This window comes from Rana temporaria, chromosome 6 (assembly GCF_905171775.1).
Source record: "Rana temporaria chromosome 6, aRanTem1.1, whole genome shotgun sequence".
Taxonomy (NCBI): domain Eukaryota; kingdom Metazoa; phylum Chordata; class Amphibia; order Anura; family Ranidae; genus Rana; species Rana temporaria.
In genome coordinates, this window is record NC_053494.1 from 13,120,858 (window position 1) to 13,141,114 (window position 20,257).

Genomic DNA, 20,257 nt, shown 5'->3' on the forward strand with positions numbered 1-20,257 from the left:
CGACGAGTTCCTTGTTAGGCTTGTCGAGGAACTCGACAAGCTTGCTTTGCGTACACACGATCAAGACAAAATCTCCTCGTTCTCAAACGCGGTGACATACAACACATACAATGGCAGGGGAAGTTAGATTCCACTGGCACAACCCTGGGGGCTGCTTTTGCTAATCTCATGTTACTGCATGTTAAGTAAAAGTTTGATAAGAGACAATTTGCACTTTTCAGTCTGTTACAGCGTGAAAAATGTGTTATCTCCATTACAAATGCTACTTTTACTCCCGTCTCCTACTTTATTCTGAGCATGCGCGGGTTTCTTAGCATACACACCATCGTGTTTCTCGTCGAAAACCAGCCGGACGAGGAACACGACGAGGAAATTGAGACTCCCGTTGAGGAAAAAGAGAACTTGTTCTCTTTTTTTCTTGTTGAGTTCCTCAACAGTTTCCTCGATGAAAAACGTACACACGACCGGTTTCCTCGGCAAAAAAGCTCTACCACCAAGTTTCTTGATGGATTCAGTCGAGTTTCTCGGTCGTGTGTACGAGGCCTCACAGTGTGGAGTTACAGACAGAAGAACAGGAAGTGAGGATTTCTCGAAAGAAATAAGGACATTTAAAAGCAAAATGGAAGGATGAGGTAAGTGAAGGAGGACTGCACTAAGGTAAAGGAAGCTATTTAGGAAAAAAAATGTATACCTTTACAACCCCTTTAATTGGCTACCTGAATCCTGAGAATTGTCCAGAACTGTCACAATATATGTTTAATTACAAATACAATACATTTGGACTTAAAGCTGAAATTTACATATGGCAATTTTTACATAGATCCATTGGTCTAGCGAGGACCAAGGTAAGTATGTACAGTATACTATACCATAGCTGTGGGGTCCCCATGGCACAAACATACCTACATTGGTCCAAATTGTCACACCTGGAGTTCTAATTCTAAGAATATTTAAAGCCAAACCTTTTCCTTTTTAGTTCTGGGTAGATAACGGTTAGTCGCTGTCAGTTTTTTTTGCTGTTCCATTAGGAAGATTTTCCTTTACTTACTCTTCTAAAGACTCAACTGGAAGTGAAAAGAAATCCAAAGTGAAGGCAAATCCCCTCTTAAAATGATTGTAAAGGTTTGTTTAAAAAAAGAAAAAAAATGAACAAACATATTACACTTACCTCCTCTGTGCAAGGGTCTCCCCACGGCGCTCCTCACTCCTCCTCTTCTCGAGTGCCCCCACGGAGAGCCGCTTTCCATGGGGGCACTCGTAGTCCTGCAGACACAGACAGCAGAACTCGGCCCTGCCCCCAGCTCCTGTGTAATTGTATTTGATTGATAGCAGGGGGAGTCAATGGCTCCCGCTGCTATTAATCTATCCAAAAAAGATTTGAGTCAGCAGTTGGAGCTGCTGTGCTCGTCCCCGTCGCTGGAATGATCAGCTCAGGCAAGAAAAGGGGGGGCTCTGGGGGGGTGCTGCAGCACAAAAGGTTTTTTACCTTAATACATAGAATGCATTAAGGTGAAAAATCCTGAGGGCTTATAAACCCTTGAAGCTCCCCAACACACATCTGATTTAGATCTACCCACAACTATGTAGTGCAGTGGCCTGTCTGATTGGATACAAATGGATTAGCTAGATTAGGTAGGTTCTCTTATATAGTTTTGGAAAATCTAAAGTAGATTGTATAAAATTTGTATGGCCAGCTTGTAACATGCATGGTGATTCTCAGACAGCCTGTCACCAGAACAAGTGTCTCCATTAGAAGACTTTACTTCTGTATCTGTTTAGTGAGAACTATACAATGTTGGGTTTCCATTACTTCCTGTACCACAGACAATGGTCACCAGGACAAACAGGGAATGAGACAACTACAAAAAATCAAATGCCAGAGGTCCTAACACTTCACTGGCTTATCCAAAACATAAAAAAAAAAAAAAATGATTTTAGGCTTTAGACACTATTGTATTACACACTGCAGTTGTCTGTTATACTGTAAACCGGTAATCTTTCTTGTATTTATGTCTAGTGGCTCCGCAGATGATAGAGCCGGTGAGATTCTCCCTCAGTGATTCAGGAGAGGTAAGATGTTCACTGGCTCTGAAGAGATTCTACCCTCCGAACATAAAGATCAGATGGAGTGCAGGAGAATCACAAACCAAGATAATGTCTGACAGCAGGTTAGAAGAGTCTGCGGATGGTGAAACATTTGATGTTACCAGTGTGTGCACATTGCCCCGGCCTGTCTGCTTTCCTGTCTATGTCACCTGGGAGCATCAATCAGTAAAAGAACCTCCGAGTATTATACTGAATCCATCAGGTAATAATTGAGAACAGCATAAGATGATGTTTGTACAAAAGAACATCCTAGTTAATAATATCCATTATTGGTGTCCGTGGGAGAAATGTTGCTCCATTGTTGGTGTTAGATACAGTATTTATCGCGGTATAACGCGCTCCCGCGTATACCGTGCACCCCTAAAGTGGCCCCCAATCCTGTGGAAAAAAAGTTTATTTTGTACTTACAGTTTTGGTGTCTTGCGCGGCGTCCATCGGCGGCCTCGTCGGGTCCGGCGTCCGTCTGCGGCTTCGGGTGTCCTCTTCGTCGGGTCCGGCGTCCTTCTGCTGACAAAACATGAAATATTTACTGTACTGACAGAGCCTATTTTTACTGATGTAGCACCCTGATGTTAAGGCAGGGTTGCTATTAAATTTAGTTTGCCAGGTAGTAGTTATCCTGGTTAATTGTTAGAAGATCCACTGATTCCTTACCAAACTCTGGAATTGATGCACCTTTTCTCTTCTGTCACTAGGTGGCGCTGTAGCTGGTGAGATTAGAATGACAAGGGCTTAGCAATGTCAGATCATGAATGGATGGGGTGTCTCAGCCAATTGGCAGGGGGTCTCTTTGGTCCCTTGGCCTGCTGGGAGAGCCTATTTATTTGGGTGGAGTCAGGTGATCTGTGTCATATGCCCCCTGGACGGCAGTCTGGCTGGACGTGTGTTATGTCACCCGATAGCTAGGCTGAAAGCCTGAGGCCTATCCCAGGGACACCTGGCTACTAGGCTGCCTGAGGCCTATCGAGGAGCAGGAGAAGCAGCGTAGGGTTGGGACTGCAGGATTGCAGTCCAATTGAGGATAAAGCTTTTACTGGCCGGGGAACCAGTTGTGGTCGGAGTTAGAGAAGGTGTCGCCACGAAGGGACAATCCACCTTGAGTGAGTGAGTGAGTAACTTGTAACTTGTATAGCGCAACAAATGCAAACTTAATCGCCTCAAGGTGCTTTCCGTCAAGAGTCGTGCCGATCCTTCAGAAGAGGTGGGTCTTTAGTTTTTTCCCTATGGCCTGATGGTTTTCCTCCAAGCGGATGGTAGTGGGTAGAGCATTCCAGAGCGTGGTTCTTGGACCGAAAATCTACGTTCTCCCTTCGATTTGTAGCGGAATTTAGGAATTTGGAGAAGGTTTTGTTCGGTTGACCGGAGAACGCGCTTGGTGACGTAGGGTTTTATTTTCTTGCTTAAGTATTGGGAAGGGGATGGTAAAAAGTGGGAAAGCTTCTGCAAGTGCCAAGCCAGGGACCCAGCAGGATAGAGAGGGTGATGCTTGAGGAGTATACAGCTTGTTAGCTGTGGAAGAGCTCAGGAGATTTAGTGGCGATTGGATCTAAAAGTCTAGTGAGACACTGTGAGCTCAGTGCATGCCAATCTACAGTGGGAGACTATAGTGTAAGAGAAGAACTATTTTGTGTTGTTAATAGTTGAAGTATAACCACCGTTAGTGACCCTCTCTCCCACCATTCTGTTAAGCCCCTGGGAGAAATGTTGTTGTATTTAGTATAAATAGGGTGAGCAACACTTCGTATTTAGACTTATGGGCACCATTTTGTTATACAATACAATTACTACCGTGTTTCCCGGAAAATAAGACCTACCCTGAAAATAAGACCTACTGTGATTTTCCAGGAGGGTTGCAATATAAGCCCTACCCCGAAAATAAGCCCTGGTTTAAAGTGCTTGTAAAATCCTATAATCCAGTCTATTACAGTACTAAATAATGTACAATGTACATTATATAATGCTGTAATAGAGTGGATTATAGGATTTTACAAGCATTTGAACTCACAATTCTAAATGCTAACAACTCCTGAGCTGACAGGCAGGGAGGGAGAGGGGGAGAGAAGACAGGTGGCACAGGAACTGGCAAATACACATTACATGATAAGACGTACCCCGAAAATAAGCCCTACTGTGTCTTTTATTGCCAAAATGTATATAAGACCCGGTCTTATTTTTGGGGAAACACGCTATACAGGATTTAAATAGCACCAACAGTTGCGCAAAGCTTTACATACAACTTTAGCTTAGTGTTCATAAACTCTTACATATGCCCCCTGAGGTGAATAGCATCAGGTGATGCACAGAGATTAAACAAATCCTCCTATATAAGTTGTATCTGCTTATCTGAAGCCCTCTCTAATTTTACACAGAATTTCTCAGCTGCAGAAGGCAGGAATCTGATGTCACACACTACACAGCATAGAGCCGAGTTGAGTGTAGTCTGAGACCTGAGTGGAGGGAATGGATACACCCAAACTACACAGTCTCAAACATGCACAGCTGAGGAATGACTGAGGCTGTCAATCACCTGCTGTGTGCTGGGGTCATCTTTCAGAATTGCCTGGTGTTGGCATAGACTGTCAGAAGTTACTCATGCATACAGGCATACCCCACTGTTTAGCAAAAGGAATGAGAAAGAAGATAGAAATCATACTGGGTTCTTTGGATAGAGGAAGGAAACGCTTTGTTCATTATTAATTTCAGAGGTTTACAACCACTTTAAATACACACTGTGGTATTGTATTTGATAATACATTTGACAATGTAATCGACTTGTATTTATGTCTAGTGGCTCCACAGGAGATAGAACCTGTGAGATTCTCCCTCAGTGATTCAGGAGAGGTGAGATGTTCCCTGACTCTGAAGAGATTCTACCCTCCGGGTATTAACATCACTTGGAACACAGAACAACAAACTGAGCTAAAGTCTGATGACCAACCAGCAAAATCTGAGGAGGGTGAAACATTTGATGTTACCAGTGTGTGCACATTGCCCCGGTCTCTCAGCTTTCCTGTCTATGTGATCTGGGAGCATCAATCAGTGAGACATCCTCAGAGGATCGTACTAAAGAGATCAGGTAATACATGAATACAGCAGATTATATCAATTGTTTCTGATATCTTTTTAATATTGTGAATTGGGTTCACCTAAAATAGGTTTTCTACTATCCTTGTTCAGTTATATAATACCAGTTGATAATAAGTTTGTATTAGAAATAATTTAAACTTCGACAGCACTATTCTTCTTGGGGACGCAAAGCACTTTATCTGCTGTTGGGGCCGCCATCTTGGGTGCACTCTGTAGAATATATAAAAGGGAGCAGTTGAAAGAGCTGCTAAATTAGGGCCACATCCCCGGTATAGTTTGAAGAAAGGACTCCCCTAAAAAATGGGACATTATAGGCTCAAGGAATGTACAGACGTAAACTAAACAGCATATATAATGAAGTATTTATTGGTATCAAAGTCTTCAGGCTCACAGGCAGTCCACAGTTGTTTCTGTATGTCCCTGTGTATCCCCCCTTCTGTTTCTCTTAGTACAGCCCCATGCTAATCACTCCCAGCACTATGGGTCTAGAGTAGTATAATTCTCACCCACATAGAATAAAAAAATTCAAGAACATTTTTTTTGCCCATCAAAATAAGTCCTCTATATGTGCCGAGCTGCAATACACTAACACCCACGGGGGGCGCGCGGCAGCTCATGCACGGGACGGTGTAGATGGACGCCCTCACGGCAATTTTGGCCATGCTATAGCCATCTTTCGGCTATAGCGCGTGCAGGAAGAGGTTAAACGGTGAACATTTGTCTTTTGACCTTCAAAATAAGCCAGATTAACATCCTCTGTATGTGCTTGAGTCTACTTCTGAGCCTTTCCAATAAATTAAACTGCCTGTGAATCTACTCAAGTGTGCTGTTCTCCTTATAGTTATTTGTACATTACATTATTAATCTTTATTTCTACATGTTTGTTTTCATGCATTTCTTTCACTGCTGCCATCTGCTGGCCAGAATTTGCATGCCACACGTCCCTGTTCTTGTTAGTAAAGTTTTTTCTAAATTGGAGGCGTGGACTCTTGCTGGGCAGGTCTCTTCACTGGGAGCAGCCATTTTCAGTATCTCCTCATGGCTGTGTGACTAGACACTCCACATTTTTGGGCTCGTGAGAAGGCATCAGTTTTTGACCACGCAGAAGTCAGCAGAAGTCAGCAGTAGTTAGCAGCAGCTCAGCAGCAGCTCTGCAGCCACAGCAGCTAGCCTCAGGACATATTCTAACAAGTCAGCATTGATACCACAACTACAGAACAGTATTGTATCACCGTTTGTTGTCTTATCTGGATTGAATAAACCCACGCTGATTTCATCTTCATGTCTGAGTCTGGATCCATCTAACCTGAACATCTGCCGGTCCTGTCTGCCCCACTGCTTGGATACGAAGGTAAGAAGTCACACAGCTATTATCAGTTATACCTTCATTCGCCTTCATGTGGGAACAGAACAGTCAAAAACTGCCTTAATGTCCACACCCCAGTCACAGATTCCCTCAGAGTTACCACACTAAGGAATCGCCCTGCAACAGGCCTATCTGCAGCGAATCTGCCCAGCTACAGTGCATGTTCCACAAGTCTAAGGGCAAGCACCGCATGTCCACAGTATCTTTACTATTGCCTGAAAGCCCTCCACAACTCATCAAGCCGTTTCCTATACCCCATATCAATCTTTGCTCGCATAGCAGAACTGTTAACGCACACGGGGTCCCTCTCTAACCTAAACCCCCGCAAATCACTTAAAACACCTGAGGAACCTTGCCAGAGTGCCCCAGCGCAGCCACACTGCAATTTTCAGCCCCCAATTCAAAAGTTTATTTTCTTAAAGAGACAGCGCACCTTAAATCAAAATGGACAAAAAGGACCTTGCACAGTTCCCCAGTGATGAAACAGAGCTAATGCAGCCTGATACTGATCACCAAGAAGTACAGGAAGCAGAACCCACACTTCCAGCAGACCAAGTCGTGCGACCAAGACGCTCCCTCAAACCGACAATAAAGGTCAGGGAAAACTATCAAACCACAAAAGATGAGTTATGCGATAACCTGGAAGAGCTATGGGAGCGAGTTTCCTCCCTCATGTCAGGACTTAAATCCTCTGGTGATACCTCAAGCTTACAAGTTGGCATCAGGCGGCTGAACACAGCTCATGAAGGATACAAGAGACTGTTCACAAGGTATATAACCTTTCTAAAAAACGTTAATAATGATGAAGCCCTTTCAGAACTGAGCAAGGCAGAATCTATAGACATTCAAAGAGACACCATGGTGCTGCTTGCTAAAGATAAAGCGGAACTCCGCATCTCCCATTTGCAAGAAACTAGATCACACAGATCAAATTCATCCAAACATTCCTCTCGGTCATACAGATCATCGTGCTCAAGAAGCTCAACCCTAAGCGACAGACTACTAGAGGCCCGCATAAACGCAGAGCAATCCAAAGCCAGACGTTCCTTCACTGAAAAAGAAGCTCTGGCAAAAGCAGAAGCAGAGGCCAAGAGGGCAGACGCAGAAGCAGAGGCCAAGAGGGCAGACGCAGAGGCAGAGGCCAAGAGGGCAGAAGCAGAGGCCAAGAGGGCAGACGCAGAAGCAGAGGCCAAGAGGGCAGAAGCAGAAGCAGAGGCTCGAATAAAGATTCTTGAATCAGAGATGGAAGAGGAAGTTGCATTAGCTAAAGTAAGACTACTTGAGCAAGCATTAAGCCAAGGTCTTGATCCAGTCTGCTCGCTACCACAGGAGGTAGAAGATTCAGCTTACCGCACCAGCGACTATGTGCTGAAACAATTATCTGCATTACCCCCAGTATGCAGTACCATCCAAGCTGACAAGGCCGAAACCTCAAAGTCATGTCCACCTACAGTGCCAGTGTCACTTACAGCACCCGAGAAATCTGATGGTGTTCACCCAGATGTGCCTTCTCAAGGACAGTTATTACGAAACTACAAAAAGGGCCATCAGGCGTTTCCTGGCCTACCTCAACAGCTCAAGCAGCAGTCCTCACGATCTACAGAGACTAGATCACAGCTCAATCCTGCAGCAGCATCATTCTACCTGGATGCATCTCACCCTTTCACGCCGCAAAGCCTACACGCCCCGGCGGCACCACAGGTTGTCGTGGCAACAAGCAGTGAGAAATCAGATATGTCTGAGTTGGCCAGGATTATGGCGAGCAGAGAGCTAATTAACACAAGTCTCTCAAAATTTGATGACCGTGCAGAGAGCTATAGAGCTTGGAAGGCAACTTTCAAGGCCACCATTGTTCTGTTCCCACATAAAGGCGAATGAAGGTATAACTGATAATAGCTGTGTGACTTCTTACCTTCGTATCCAAGCAGTGGGGCAGACAGGACCGGCAGATGTTCAGGTTAGATGGATCCAGACTCAGACATGAAGATGAAATCAGCGTGGGTTTATTCAATCCAGATAAGACAACAAACGGTGATACAATACTGTTCTGTAGTAGTGGTATCAATGCTGACTTGTTAGAATATGTCCTGAGGCTAGCTGCTGTGGCTGCAGAGCTGCTGCTGAGCTGCTGCTAACTACTGCTGACTTCTGCTGACTTCTGCGTGGTCAAAAACTGATGCCTTCTCTAGCCCAAAAATGTGGAGTGTCTAGTCACACAGCCATGAGGAGATACTGAAAATGGCTGCTCCCAGTGAAGAGACCTGCCCAGCAAGAGTCCACGCCTCCAATTTAGAAAAAACTTTACTAACAAGAACAGGGACGTGTGGCATGCAAATTCTGGCCAGCAGATGGCAGCAGTGAAAGAAATGCATGAAAACAAACATGTAGAAATAAAGATTAATAATGTAATGTACAAATAACTATAAGGAGAACAGCACAACCATTGCCAACCTCAAACTAGACGCAGAGAAGGAGCTCAACCTCATGATCTCATGGCTGGGTCCAAGCTCCACAAATCGCATCAAGAGCCTCAGAACTGTCTATGTGGGACAAGCAGAAGCAGGTCTCGCTGCCGCCTGGCAGAGACTCGAACGTACCTTTGGCAGTGCAGAAGCTATAGAGAAGGCCCTATTTAAGAGATTGCAGAACATTCCAAAGATCAATCTTAAGGACGTCCATAAGCTTCAGGATTTGAGTGACCTGCTCATGGAACTAGAGCTTGCCAAAAGAGACCCTCGTCTGATCGGGCTATGCTACCTGGATACAGCCCATGGAGTGAACCCAATTGTCGTGAAATTACCATACAGCCTGCAAGAAAAGTGGGCGGCATCCGTCTCAAGGTACAAAAGGGTGCATGACATCACCTTTCCCCCATTTATTCATTTCTGCAGATTCATTGAAGAACAGTCCCAGATGAGGAATGACCCCAGCCTCGATTTCCTGGAGTTCAACACTACAGCTCCAGCGACACCATCACCAAGGTATGAGAGTGCCATGCATAAACACAGAGACTTCAAGAGCAGCGTGAGTGTTAGAAAGACTAACCTACCATCTTATGCAGCACCCACGGGTAAACAGTACAATACCTCATCAGGAGACAAGTCCTTCAATCGTGAATGTCCCATTCATAAAAAACCACACTCACTGAACAAATGCAGAGGGTTTAGATCCAAACCCATACAGGAGCGCAAGAAGTTCCTCAGCGAGCTTGGGGTATGTTTCAGATGCTGCGCTTCATTGGAGCACATGGCTAAGGACTGTAAATCCATCATCAAGTGTGAGGAGTGTCATAGTGAAAGACATGCCTCGGCTATGCACCCAGTTCCACTGCACAGAGACTCACCAGCTGCCGTCGCCACCAGTCCCGCTCCAAGTCATGGTCGGGGAGCCCCAGAACCACGCTAACGCAGCCGCCGATGTTTCCTGCTCATGTTTGGAAGTATGTGGCGAGGGCCAGGGTGAGAAATGTTGTGCCCGAATATGCCTAATCAAGGTCTATCCAGAGGGACTACCAGAAAAGGCAGTAAAAATGTATGCCATCATCGATGACCAAAGCAACCGGTCCCTGGCAGGACCTAAATTCTTTGAAGCCTTCGGGATAAAGGGACCATCAGAACCCTACATCTTAAACACCTGCTCAGGCCGCATTGAGACTAGCGGCAGGAGGGCGCAAGGATTCATTGCTTCCCCCATCAGTGGGAATACCGAAATACCCCTACCAACACTGATTGAATGCGATCAAATACCCAACCATAGGGATGAGATTCCTACCCCAGAAGCTGCGTTTCACCAACCGCACCTAAGGCACCTAGCCAACGTTATCCCACCTATGGACAACAATGCTGAGATTCTACTCCTGCTTGGCAGAGACAATCTAAGGGTGCACAAGGTGCGCCAACAGTGTAATGGTCCTGACTACGCGCCATTCGCCCAGAGGCTGGACCTGGGATGGGTAGTCATAGGAAATGTATACCTGAATCAACCAGAAATCGACTCCTTCAAAACGTACGTACGTGGAGATGGACGCACAACTTGCATTAAGCCGTGTCCTCATCACTATGAAGTGAAAGAGAAGTCTCCAGACCTCGTACAACCACCTGACATCATTTCTCCCCTCTTTGCTGACGACTTGGGGAGATCAGTCTTTCGCACAACCAAGGATGACGATAAGGTAGCCTTATCAGTAGAAGACAGAGAGTCCTTTAAAGACGAAACCAATCACTGGGTTTCTCCATTACCCTACGGAACCACCAGGGTAAGACTCCCAGACAATCAGGAGCAAGCGCTATCCAGATCTAACTCTCTTCAGCGCACCATGGACAGCAAGTCTGAGACGAGAGAACACATTGTCGTATCATCCGAACTTAATCCAGCAGATCACACCACCAGGCCTACGTCTGTGGGTTCCTTTGCTAAATCTACTTGGCTTACAGGCCCAGAATTTCTGCTAGGACGGGCAGACAAATGTGAACAGGAAGTTTACAGCATCCAGGATCCAGATAATGATCCAGAAATCCGCGCCGAAGTTAGCGCATTAGTCACTGAAACAAAGCAGACCTCCAGGCTCGACTGTCATCGTTTTGAACATTTCTCCAGTTGGATGAGACTTGTCAGAACCATTGCAAGGTTAGTGCACATCGCCAGATGTTATCACAACACTCAAGAAGATAAAGATTGTCACGGTTGGCACATCTGTCATAAACCATTCTCTGCTGAGGACATTTCTCATAGCGAGTCTCTCATAATACGTCATGTCCAGCAGCAGGAATTTAACGTAGAATGGAAGTGCTTGAACAACAGACAGCAGATTCCTATAAAAAGACCTCTTGCTAACTTAAATCCAATTATGGACACTTTTGGCCTGCTCAGAGTTGGTGGTCGTTTGAATCAAGCCCACCTAGGAGTTGCGGAGCAAAATCCTGTCATTATTCCCAGCAAACATCATATCACCACGTTGCTGATCCGACATTACCACAAAAAGACTGAACACCAGGGCAGACAAATCACTGAGGGCAAGTTAAGGTCTGCGGGTCTTTGGATTATAGGTATGAAGAAACGTGTAGCCCAACTACTGCATGACTGTGTGCACTGTCGTAAAGCCAGAGGAAAACAGCTACACCAACAAATGGCCGACTTGCCCGCGGATAGACTATGCACAGAGCCGCCCTTCACCTACACTGGCCTAGACGTCTTTGGACCATGGATGGTGTCCGCACGTAGAACCCGTGGTGGTCACGCAAACAGTAAACGTTGGGCCGTGCTATTTACTTGCATGAGTGTGCGAGCCGTTCATATAGAGGTGATAGAATCTATGGACACATCCAGCCTCATTAATGCCTTAAGACGGTTCTTCGCCATCAGAGGACCAGTGAAACAGTTGAGGTCAGACCAGGGAAGTAACTTCATCGGCGCCTGTAGAGAACTGAACATCGACACTAAGCCTATCCAAGATCAGTTGGCGGAGAAAGGTTGCACCTGGATTTTTAATCCTCCTCATAGTTCCCACATGGGGGGTTCCTGGGAGAGAATGATCGGGATCTCACGCAACATCTTAAATTCTATGTTGATGGATGTAAACTCTTCAAGACTTACGCACGAGACTCTCGTCACTCTTCTCGCTGAAGTTTCAGCTATCATCAATTCAAGACCCCTTGTGCCAGTATCTATGGATCCTGAAACACCAGCCATACTGTCTCCGGCTATTCTACTTACCCAAAAAACGGACAATATGCTCACGCCTAGTGGAGAATTTACCCATGGGAATATCTACCAAAAACACTGGAAACGTGTACAACACCTGGCAGATTACTTCTGGAACAGATGGCGTAAAGAGTATCTCAATATTCTTCAAGGAAGGAGGAAATGGCAACATCAAAAACCAAACTTGAAAGAAGGAGACCTCGTATTAATGAAGGAGCAACAAACCGAAAGGATCACCTGGCCTATGGGACTAATTACAAAGGTTCTTCCTAGCAAGGATGGCAAGGTCCGAAAGGTGGAGCTGAAGATCTTCAGGAAGGGTGAGCTTAAAACTTTTGCAAGGCCGATTAACGAACTCATTCTAATATTACCCATCGAGAACGTTCCTGAAGGATGAAAAAGGACTGAACTCGAACTTCACAGTTTTACCCGCTATGGGTCAGCCAACCCACTATGTCATGTTTATTGCATTTCACATGTTCTTTGTTACAGGTTGTATTATATTTTATGGACATTCGTCATAGTGAAATCTCCTTACGTAAATTTCAGACGGGGAGTGTGCTGTTCTCCTTATAGTTATTTGTACATTACATTATTAATCTTTATTTCTACATGTTTGTTTTCATGCATTTCTTTCACTGCTGCCATCTGCTGGCCAGAATTTGCATGCCACACGTCCCTGTTCTTGTTAGTAAAGTTTTTTCTAAATTGGAGGCGTGGACTCTTGCTGGGCAGGTCTCTTCACTGGGAGCAGCCATTTTCAGTATCTCCTCATGGCTGTGTGACTAGACACTCCACATTTTTGGGCTCGTGAGAAGGCATCAGTTTTTGACCACGCAGAAGTCAGCAGAAGTCAGCAGTAGTTAGCAGCAGCTCAGCAGCAGCTCTGCAGCCACAGCAGCTAGCCTCAGGACATATTCTAACAAGTCAGCATTGATACCACAACTACAGAACAGTATTGTATCACCGTTTGTTGTCTTATCTGGATTGAATAAACCCACGCTGATTTCATCTTCATGTCTGAGTCTGGATCCATCTAACCTGAACATCTGCCGGTCCTGTCTGCCCCACTGCTTGGATACGAAGGTAAGAAGTCACACAGCTATTATCAGTTATACCTTCATTCGCCTTCATGTGGGAACAGAACATCAAGTCAGCAAGTTTCCATATTCTAGATGGAAGCTGAGTCTCAGGAGGGGTATGTCTTTTGCAAATATTGAAATTTGAGACATGGCTAAATTTATTAATATAAAAAGATTTGGGATACCCCCCCTCCCCCACCTTCTTACACATATAGGCAGAATTATATTTCTCATTCTGAGAGGTTAATAGTAGAAGCACCTACCGGACAAACAGATAATTTTTCTGACAACATACATTAGTTGAAATATATATAATTACATGTCTTTGTTTCTGTTATTTTAATATTTGGTTTATTTGGACTAATAATTTTAATTACCTTCCAGATCTTCCTTGGCATCCACAGATTGAAGAACTAAATTTGTCTGACCTAAAACTCAACACTGAGTCCAAAATACAAGCGAAAATCTCTGGATATTTCCCGGATGATCTGACTGTGGAATGGTATAAGAAGAAGATGGGGACAGACAGATTTGTTGCTGTTGATATCAATAAATACAAGAGTGAAATCAGTGAACGCCAGAGACAGTCAGATAAGACATACAGCTGTACAGCCAGTCTGCTGTTCACCCCAACACTGCCAGAAGATCAGGGGTCAGAGTTCATCTGTAGAGCGCTACACCCCAGTCTGGAGCAGGACATACAGAGAAGAATAGGACCCCTACAAATTACAGGTAAGTTCTCTACACTGACAACCAACAACTATTAGGATGTTACAGTATGGATGGAATAGACACGTTCACATAATATTTTAAAAGCATTTCAAGTGACAGTAAGAGAAAGTATCCTAATAATGTATTCTGCAGCTGTTATTTTTAAGGTGAAATTATAATGTGAACCCTGGCAATTGGCATGTTATATATTTGTTATACATTATTATTACTATACAGGATTTACAAAGCGCCAACAGTTGCATAGCGCTTTATATTTAACTTTAACTTCATGTTTGTAAACTCTTACATATACCCAGTTTAGTGACTGGCCTCAGGCGATAAACAGAAATTAAACAAATCCTCCTACATAAGTTGTACCTGTTTATCTGCAGCTCTCTCGCGCTCTTATCTTACACAGCATTTCTCAGCTGTAGAAGGCAGGGGGCGGGGATCTGATGTCACACACTGCACAGCATAGAGCAAAGTTGAGTGTAATCTGAGTGGAGGGAATGGACACACCCCCTCTACACAGTCTCATACATACACAACTGAGACTGTCAATCACCTGCTGTGTGCTGTGGGAGGAGGAGGGGGGGGTCAGGCCATTTTTGGGGATTGCCTGGTGTCAACATAGACTGTCAAAAGTGACTCTTGCATATAGAAAAGAAATAAGAGAGGAGATAGAAATCATACTAGGTGTTTTAGATAGAGGAAGGAAATACTTTGTTTATTATTAATTTCAGAGGGGTACAACCACTTTAATACACACTGTGGTATTGTATTTGTTAATAAATTTGACAATGTAATCTTTCTTGTATTTATGTCTAGTGGCTCCACAGGAGATAGAACCTGTGAGATTTTCCCTCAGTGAATCAGGAGAGGTGAGATGTTCCCTGACTCTGAAGAGATTCTACCCTCAGGGTATTAACATCACTTGGAACACAGAACAACAAACTGAGCTAAAGTCTGATGGCAGACCGGAAAAGTATGAGGCGGGTGAAACATTTGATGTTACCAGTGTGTGCACATTGCCCCGGCCTCTCAGCTTTCCTGTCTATGTGATCTGGGAACATCAATCTGTGAGACATCCTCAGAGGATCGTACTAAGGAGATCAGGTAATACATGAATACAGCAGATTATATCAATTGTTACTGATAACTTTTTAATAATGTGAACTGGGTTCACCTAAAATAGGATTTCTACTATGCTTGTTCAGTTATATAATACCAGTTGATAATGAGTTAGTATTAGAAATAATTTAAACTTCGATCAGCACTATTCTTCTTGGAGACGCAAAGCACTTTATCTGCTGTTGGGGCCGCCATCTTGGGTGCACTCTGTAGAATATCTAAAAGAGAGAGGTTGAAAGAGCTGCTAAATTAGGGCCACATCCCTGGTATAGTTTGGAGAAAGGACTCTCCTAAAAAATGGGACTTTATAGGCTCAAGGAATGTACAGACGTAAACTAAACAGAGTATATTATAAAGTATTTATTGGTATCAAAGTCTTCAGGCTCACAGGCAGTCCACAGGGTGCACACTGGGATCACTATGTAGTTTTAGTAAATCCACCCCACTGTGTTTGTCCTGTTTTATTATTTGTTTCTGTATGTCCCTGTGTATCCCCCCTTCTGTTTCTCTTAGAACAGCCCCATGCTAATCACTCCCAGCACTATGAGTCTAGAGTAGTACAATTCTCACACACATAGAATAAAAAAATTCAAGAACATTTTTTTTGCCCATCAAAATAAGTCCTCTATATGTGCCCAGCTGCAATACACTAACACCCACAGGGGGGCGCGTGGCAGCTCGTGCACGGGACGATGTAGATGGACACCCTCACGCAACTTTGGCCCATGCTGTAGCCATCTTTCAGCTATAGTGTGGGCAGGAAGAGGTTAAACGGTCAACATTTGTCTTTTGACCTTCAAAATAAGCCAGATTAACATCCTCTGTATGTGCTTAATTCTACTTCTGAGCCTTCCCAATAAATTAAACTGCCTGTGAATCTACTCAGGTCAGCAAGTTGCCATATTCCAGATGGAAGTTGAGTCTCAGGAGGGGTATGTCTTTTGCATATATTGAAATTTGAGACATAGCTAAATTTATTAATCTAAAAAGAGTTGGGATACCCCCTCCCCCACCTTCTTACACATATAGGCAGAATTTAATTTCTCATTCTGAGAGGTTAATAGTAGAAGCACCTACCGGACAAGAAGATCATTTTTCTGACAGCATACATTACGTGAGATATATATAATTACATGTCTTTGTTTCTGTTATTATAATATTTGGCTTATTTGGACTAATAATTTTGATTACCTTCCAGATCTTCCTTGGCGTCCACAAATTGAAGAACTAAATTTGTCTGACCTAAAACTCAACACTGAGTCCAAAATACAAGCGAAAATCTCTGGATATTTCCCGGATGATCTGACTGTGGAATGGAATAAGAAGATAGGGACAGAGGGATTTTTTGCTGTTGATAACAATAAATACAAGAGTGTAATCAGTGATCACCAGAGACAGTCAGATAATACATACAGCTGTACAGCATGTCTGCTGTTCACCCCAACACTGGCAGAAGATCAGGGGTCAGAGTTCACCTGTATGATGCAGCATTCCAGTACAGAGCAGCCCATAGAGAGAAGAATAGGACCCCTACAAATTACAGGTAAGTTCTCTACACTGACAACCCACAACTATTAGGATGTTACAGTATGGATGGAATAGACACGTTCACATAAGATTTAAAAAGCATTTCAAGTGACAGTAAGAGAAAGTATCCTAATAATGTAGTCTGCAGCTGTTATTTTTAAGGTGAAATTATAACGTGAACCCTGGCAATTGGCATGTTATATATTTGTTATACATTATTATTACTATACAGGATTTACAAAGCGCCAACAGTTGCATAGCACTTTATATATAACTTTAACTTCATGTTTGTAAACCCTTACATATACCCAGTGAAGTGACTGGCCTCAGGTGATAAACAGAGACTAAACAAGCATTAATTGTACCTGTTTATATGCAGCTCTCTCTCTCATCTTACACAGCATTTCTCAGCTGGAGAAGGCAGGGGGCGGGGATCTGATGTTACACACTGCACAGCATAGAGCAAAGCAGAGTGTAACCTGAGACCTGAGTGTAGGGAATGGACACACCCCCTCTACACAGTCTCAAACATACACAGCTGAGGCTGTCAATCACCAGTTGTGTGCTGGGGGGGCAGAGGCAGAGGGCGGGGATCTGAAGTCACACACTGCACAGAATAGAGCAGAGTTGAGTGAAATCTGAGACCCTAGTGAAGGGAATGGGCACAACCAATCTACACAGTCTCAAACATACACAGCTGAGGCTGTCAATCACCTGCTGTGTGCTGGGGGGGGTCGGGCCGTCTTCGGGATTGCCTGGTGTCAACATAGACTGTCAGAAGTGACTCTTGCATATAGAAAAGAAAGGAGAGAGGAGATAGAAATCATACTTGGTGTTTTAGATAGAGGAAGGAAATGCTTTGTTCATTATTTATTTCAGAGGTGTACAACCACTTTAATGCACACTGTGGTATTGTATTTGATAATACATTTGACAATGTAATCTGACTTGTATTTATGTCTAGTGGCTCCACAGGAGATAGAACCTGTGAGATTCTCCCTCAGTGATTCAGGAGAGGTGAGATGTACTCTGGCTCTGAAGAGATTCTTCCCTGCGGGTATTAACATCACTTGGAACACAGAACAACAAAATGAGCTAAAGTCTGATGGCCAACCGGAAAAGTCTGAGGATGGGGAAATATTTGATGTTACCAGTGTGTGCACATTGCCCCGGTCTCTCAGCTTTCCTGTCTATGTGATCTGGGAACATCAATCGGTGAGACATCCTCAGAGGATCGTACTAAGGAGATCAGGTAATACATGAATACAGCAGATTATATCAATTGTTACTGATAACTTTTTAATAATGGAGACTGGGTTCACCTAAAATAGGATTTCTACTATCCTTGTTCAGTTATATAATACCAGTTGATAATGAGTTTGTATCATAAATAATTTAAACTTCTACATCACTATTCTTCTTGGGGACGCAAAGCACTTTATCTGCTGTTGGGGCCGCCATCTTGGGTGCACTCTGTAGAATATCTAAAAGGAAGAGGTTGAAACAGCTGCTAAATTAGGGCCACATCCCTGGTATAGTTTGGAGAAAGGACTCCCCTAAAAAATGGTACTTTATAGGCTCAAGGAATGTACAGACGTAAACTTAACAGATTATATTATAAAGTACTTATTGGTATCAAAATGTAAAAAAAAATGTAAAATGGTACATATGCAAATGCACATGAAATGAAGAGTGGTCTAAGGTCACAAGGCAAAAAAGAACCACCCAATAGCACAGTGGAAATTAGAGCAAAACCAATCACTGACGCGTTTCAGAGTCCTTAATGTTCCTTCTTTAGGGATGGCTTTAACAATTGTAGTAAATACAGTCTATAAAACTAAACACACATTAAAGCGTCCATCATAAAAAATGTATCAGAACATGACCATAGCAAACAGGAAAGGGATGTAACATACTTACAATGCCTGGGCATGGAGGCATAGCACATAGCCAAACTAAATTTAAAAACAATAGGATTCCAATGAGTCCAATCAGAGATACAAACGGAAGGAGAGTAAGGAGACAGATTAAGTCTTCAGGCTCACAGGCAGTCCACACTGGGATCACTCTGCAGTTTTAGTAAATACACCCCACTGTGTTTGTCCTGTTTTATTATTTTGTTCTGTATGTCCCTGTGTATCCCCCCTTCTGTTTCTCTTAGTACAGCCCCATGCTAACCACTCCCAGCACTATGAGTCTAGAGTAGTACAATTCTCACCCACATAGAAGAAAAAAATTCAAGAACATTTTTTTTGCCCATCAAAATAATGCCGCGTACACACGATCAGTCCATCCGATGAGAATGGACCGATGGACCGTTTTTATCGGTTAACCGATGAAGCTGACTGATGGTCCGTCGCGGCCTACACACCATCGGTTAAAAAACCGACCGTGTCAGAACGCGGTGACGTAAAACACAACGACGTGCTGAAAAGAACGAAGTTCAATGCTTCCAAGCATGCGTCGACTTGATTCTGAGCATGCGTGGATTTTTAACCGATGGTCGTGCCTACTAACGATCGGTTTTGTCCTATCGGTTAGGAATCCATCGGTTAATTTTAAAACAAGTTGCCTTTTTTTTAACCAATGGTTAACTAACCGATGGTGCCCACACGCGATCGGTTTTGACCGATGAAAACGGTCCATCAGACCATTCTCATTGGTTTAACCGATTGTGTGTAAGCGGCATAAGTCCTCTATATGTGCCCAGCTGCAATACACTAACATCCACAGGGGGGCGCGTGGCAACTCATGCACGGGACGATGTACATTGACACCCTCGCGGCAATTTTAGCCCATGCTGTAGCCATCTTTCGGCTATAGTGTGGGCAGGAAGACGCAGGAAGAGGTTAAACGGTGAACATTTGTCTTTTGACCTTCAAAATAAGCCAGATTAACATGCTCTGTATGTGCTTGATTCTACTTCTGAGCCTTCCCAATAAATTAAACTGCCTGTGAATCTACTCAAGTCAGCAAGTTGCCATATTCTAGATGGAAACTGAGTCTCAGGAGGGGTATGTCTTTTGCATATATTGAAATTTGAGACATAGCTAAATTTATTAATCTAAAAAGAGTTGGGATACCCCCTCCCCCTCCCCCACCTTCTTACACATATAGGCAGAATTTAATTTCTCATTCTGAGAGGTTAATAGTAGAAGCACCTACCGGACAAGAAGATCATTTTTCTGACAGCATACATTACGTGAGATATATATAATTACATGTCTTTGTTTCTGTTATTATAATATTTGGCTTATTTGGACTAATAATTTTGATTACCTTCCAGATCTTCCTTGGCGTCCACAGATTGAAGAACTAAATTCGTCTGACCTAAAACTCAACACTGAGTCCAAAATACAAGCGAAAATCTCTGGATATTTCCCGGATGATCTGACTGTGGAATGGTATAAGAAGAAGATGGGGACAGACACATTTGTTGCTGTTGATATCAATAAATACAAGAGTGTAATCAGTGAACGCCAGAGACAGTCAGATAAGACATACAGCTGTACAGCCAGTCTGCTGTTCACCCCAACACTGCCAGAAG

The 20,257-nt window shown here is 43.6% G+C and overlaps 1 protein-coding gene across 1 annotated transcript in view; it reads left to right on the forward strand.

The window, feature by feature from the left end:
• The window catches only part of LOC120944352, a 142,745-nt gene that overhangs the window by 49,752 nt on the left and 72,736 nt on the right, over window positions 1–20,257 (forward strand). The window contains exons 15-20 of the mRNA XM_040358403.1: window positions 2,018–2,308; window positions 4,895–5,182; window positions 13,726–14,073; window positions 14,881–15,168; window positions 16,382–16,726; window positions 17,675–17,962. Coding sequence (XP_040214337.1) covers window positions 2,018–2,308; window positions 4,895–5,182; window positions 13,726–14,073; window positions 14,881–15,168; window positions 16,382–16,726; window positions 17,675–17,962 — 1,848 coding nt within the window. The remainder of the gene's footprint in view (window positions 1–2,017; window positions 2,309–4,894; window positions 5,183–13,725; window positions 14,074–14,880; window positions 15,169–16,381; window positions 16,727–17,674; window positions 17,963–20,257) is intronic.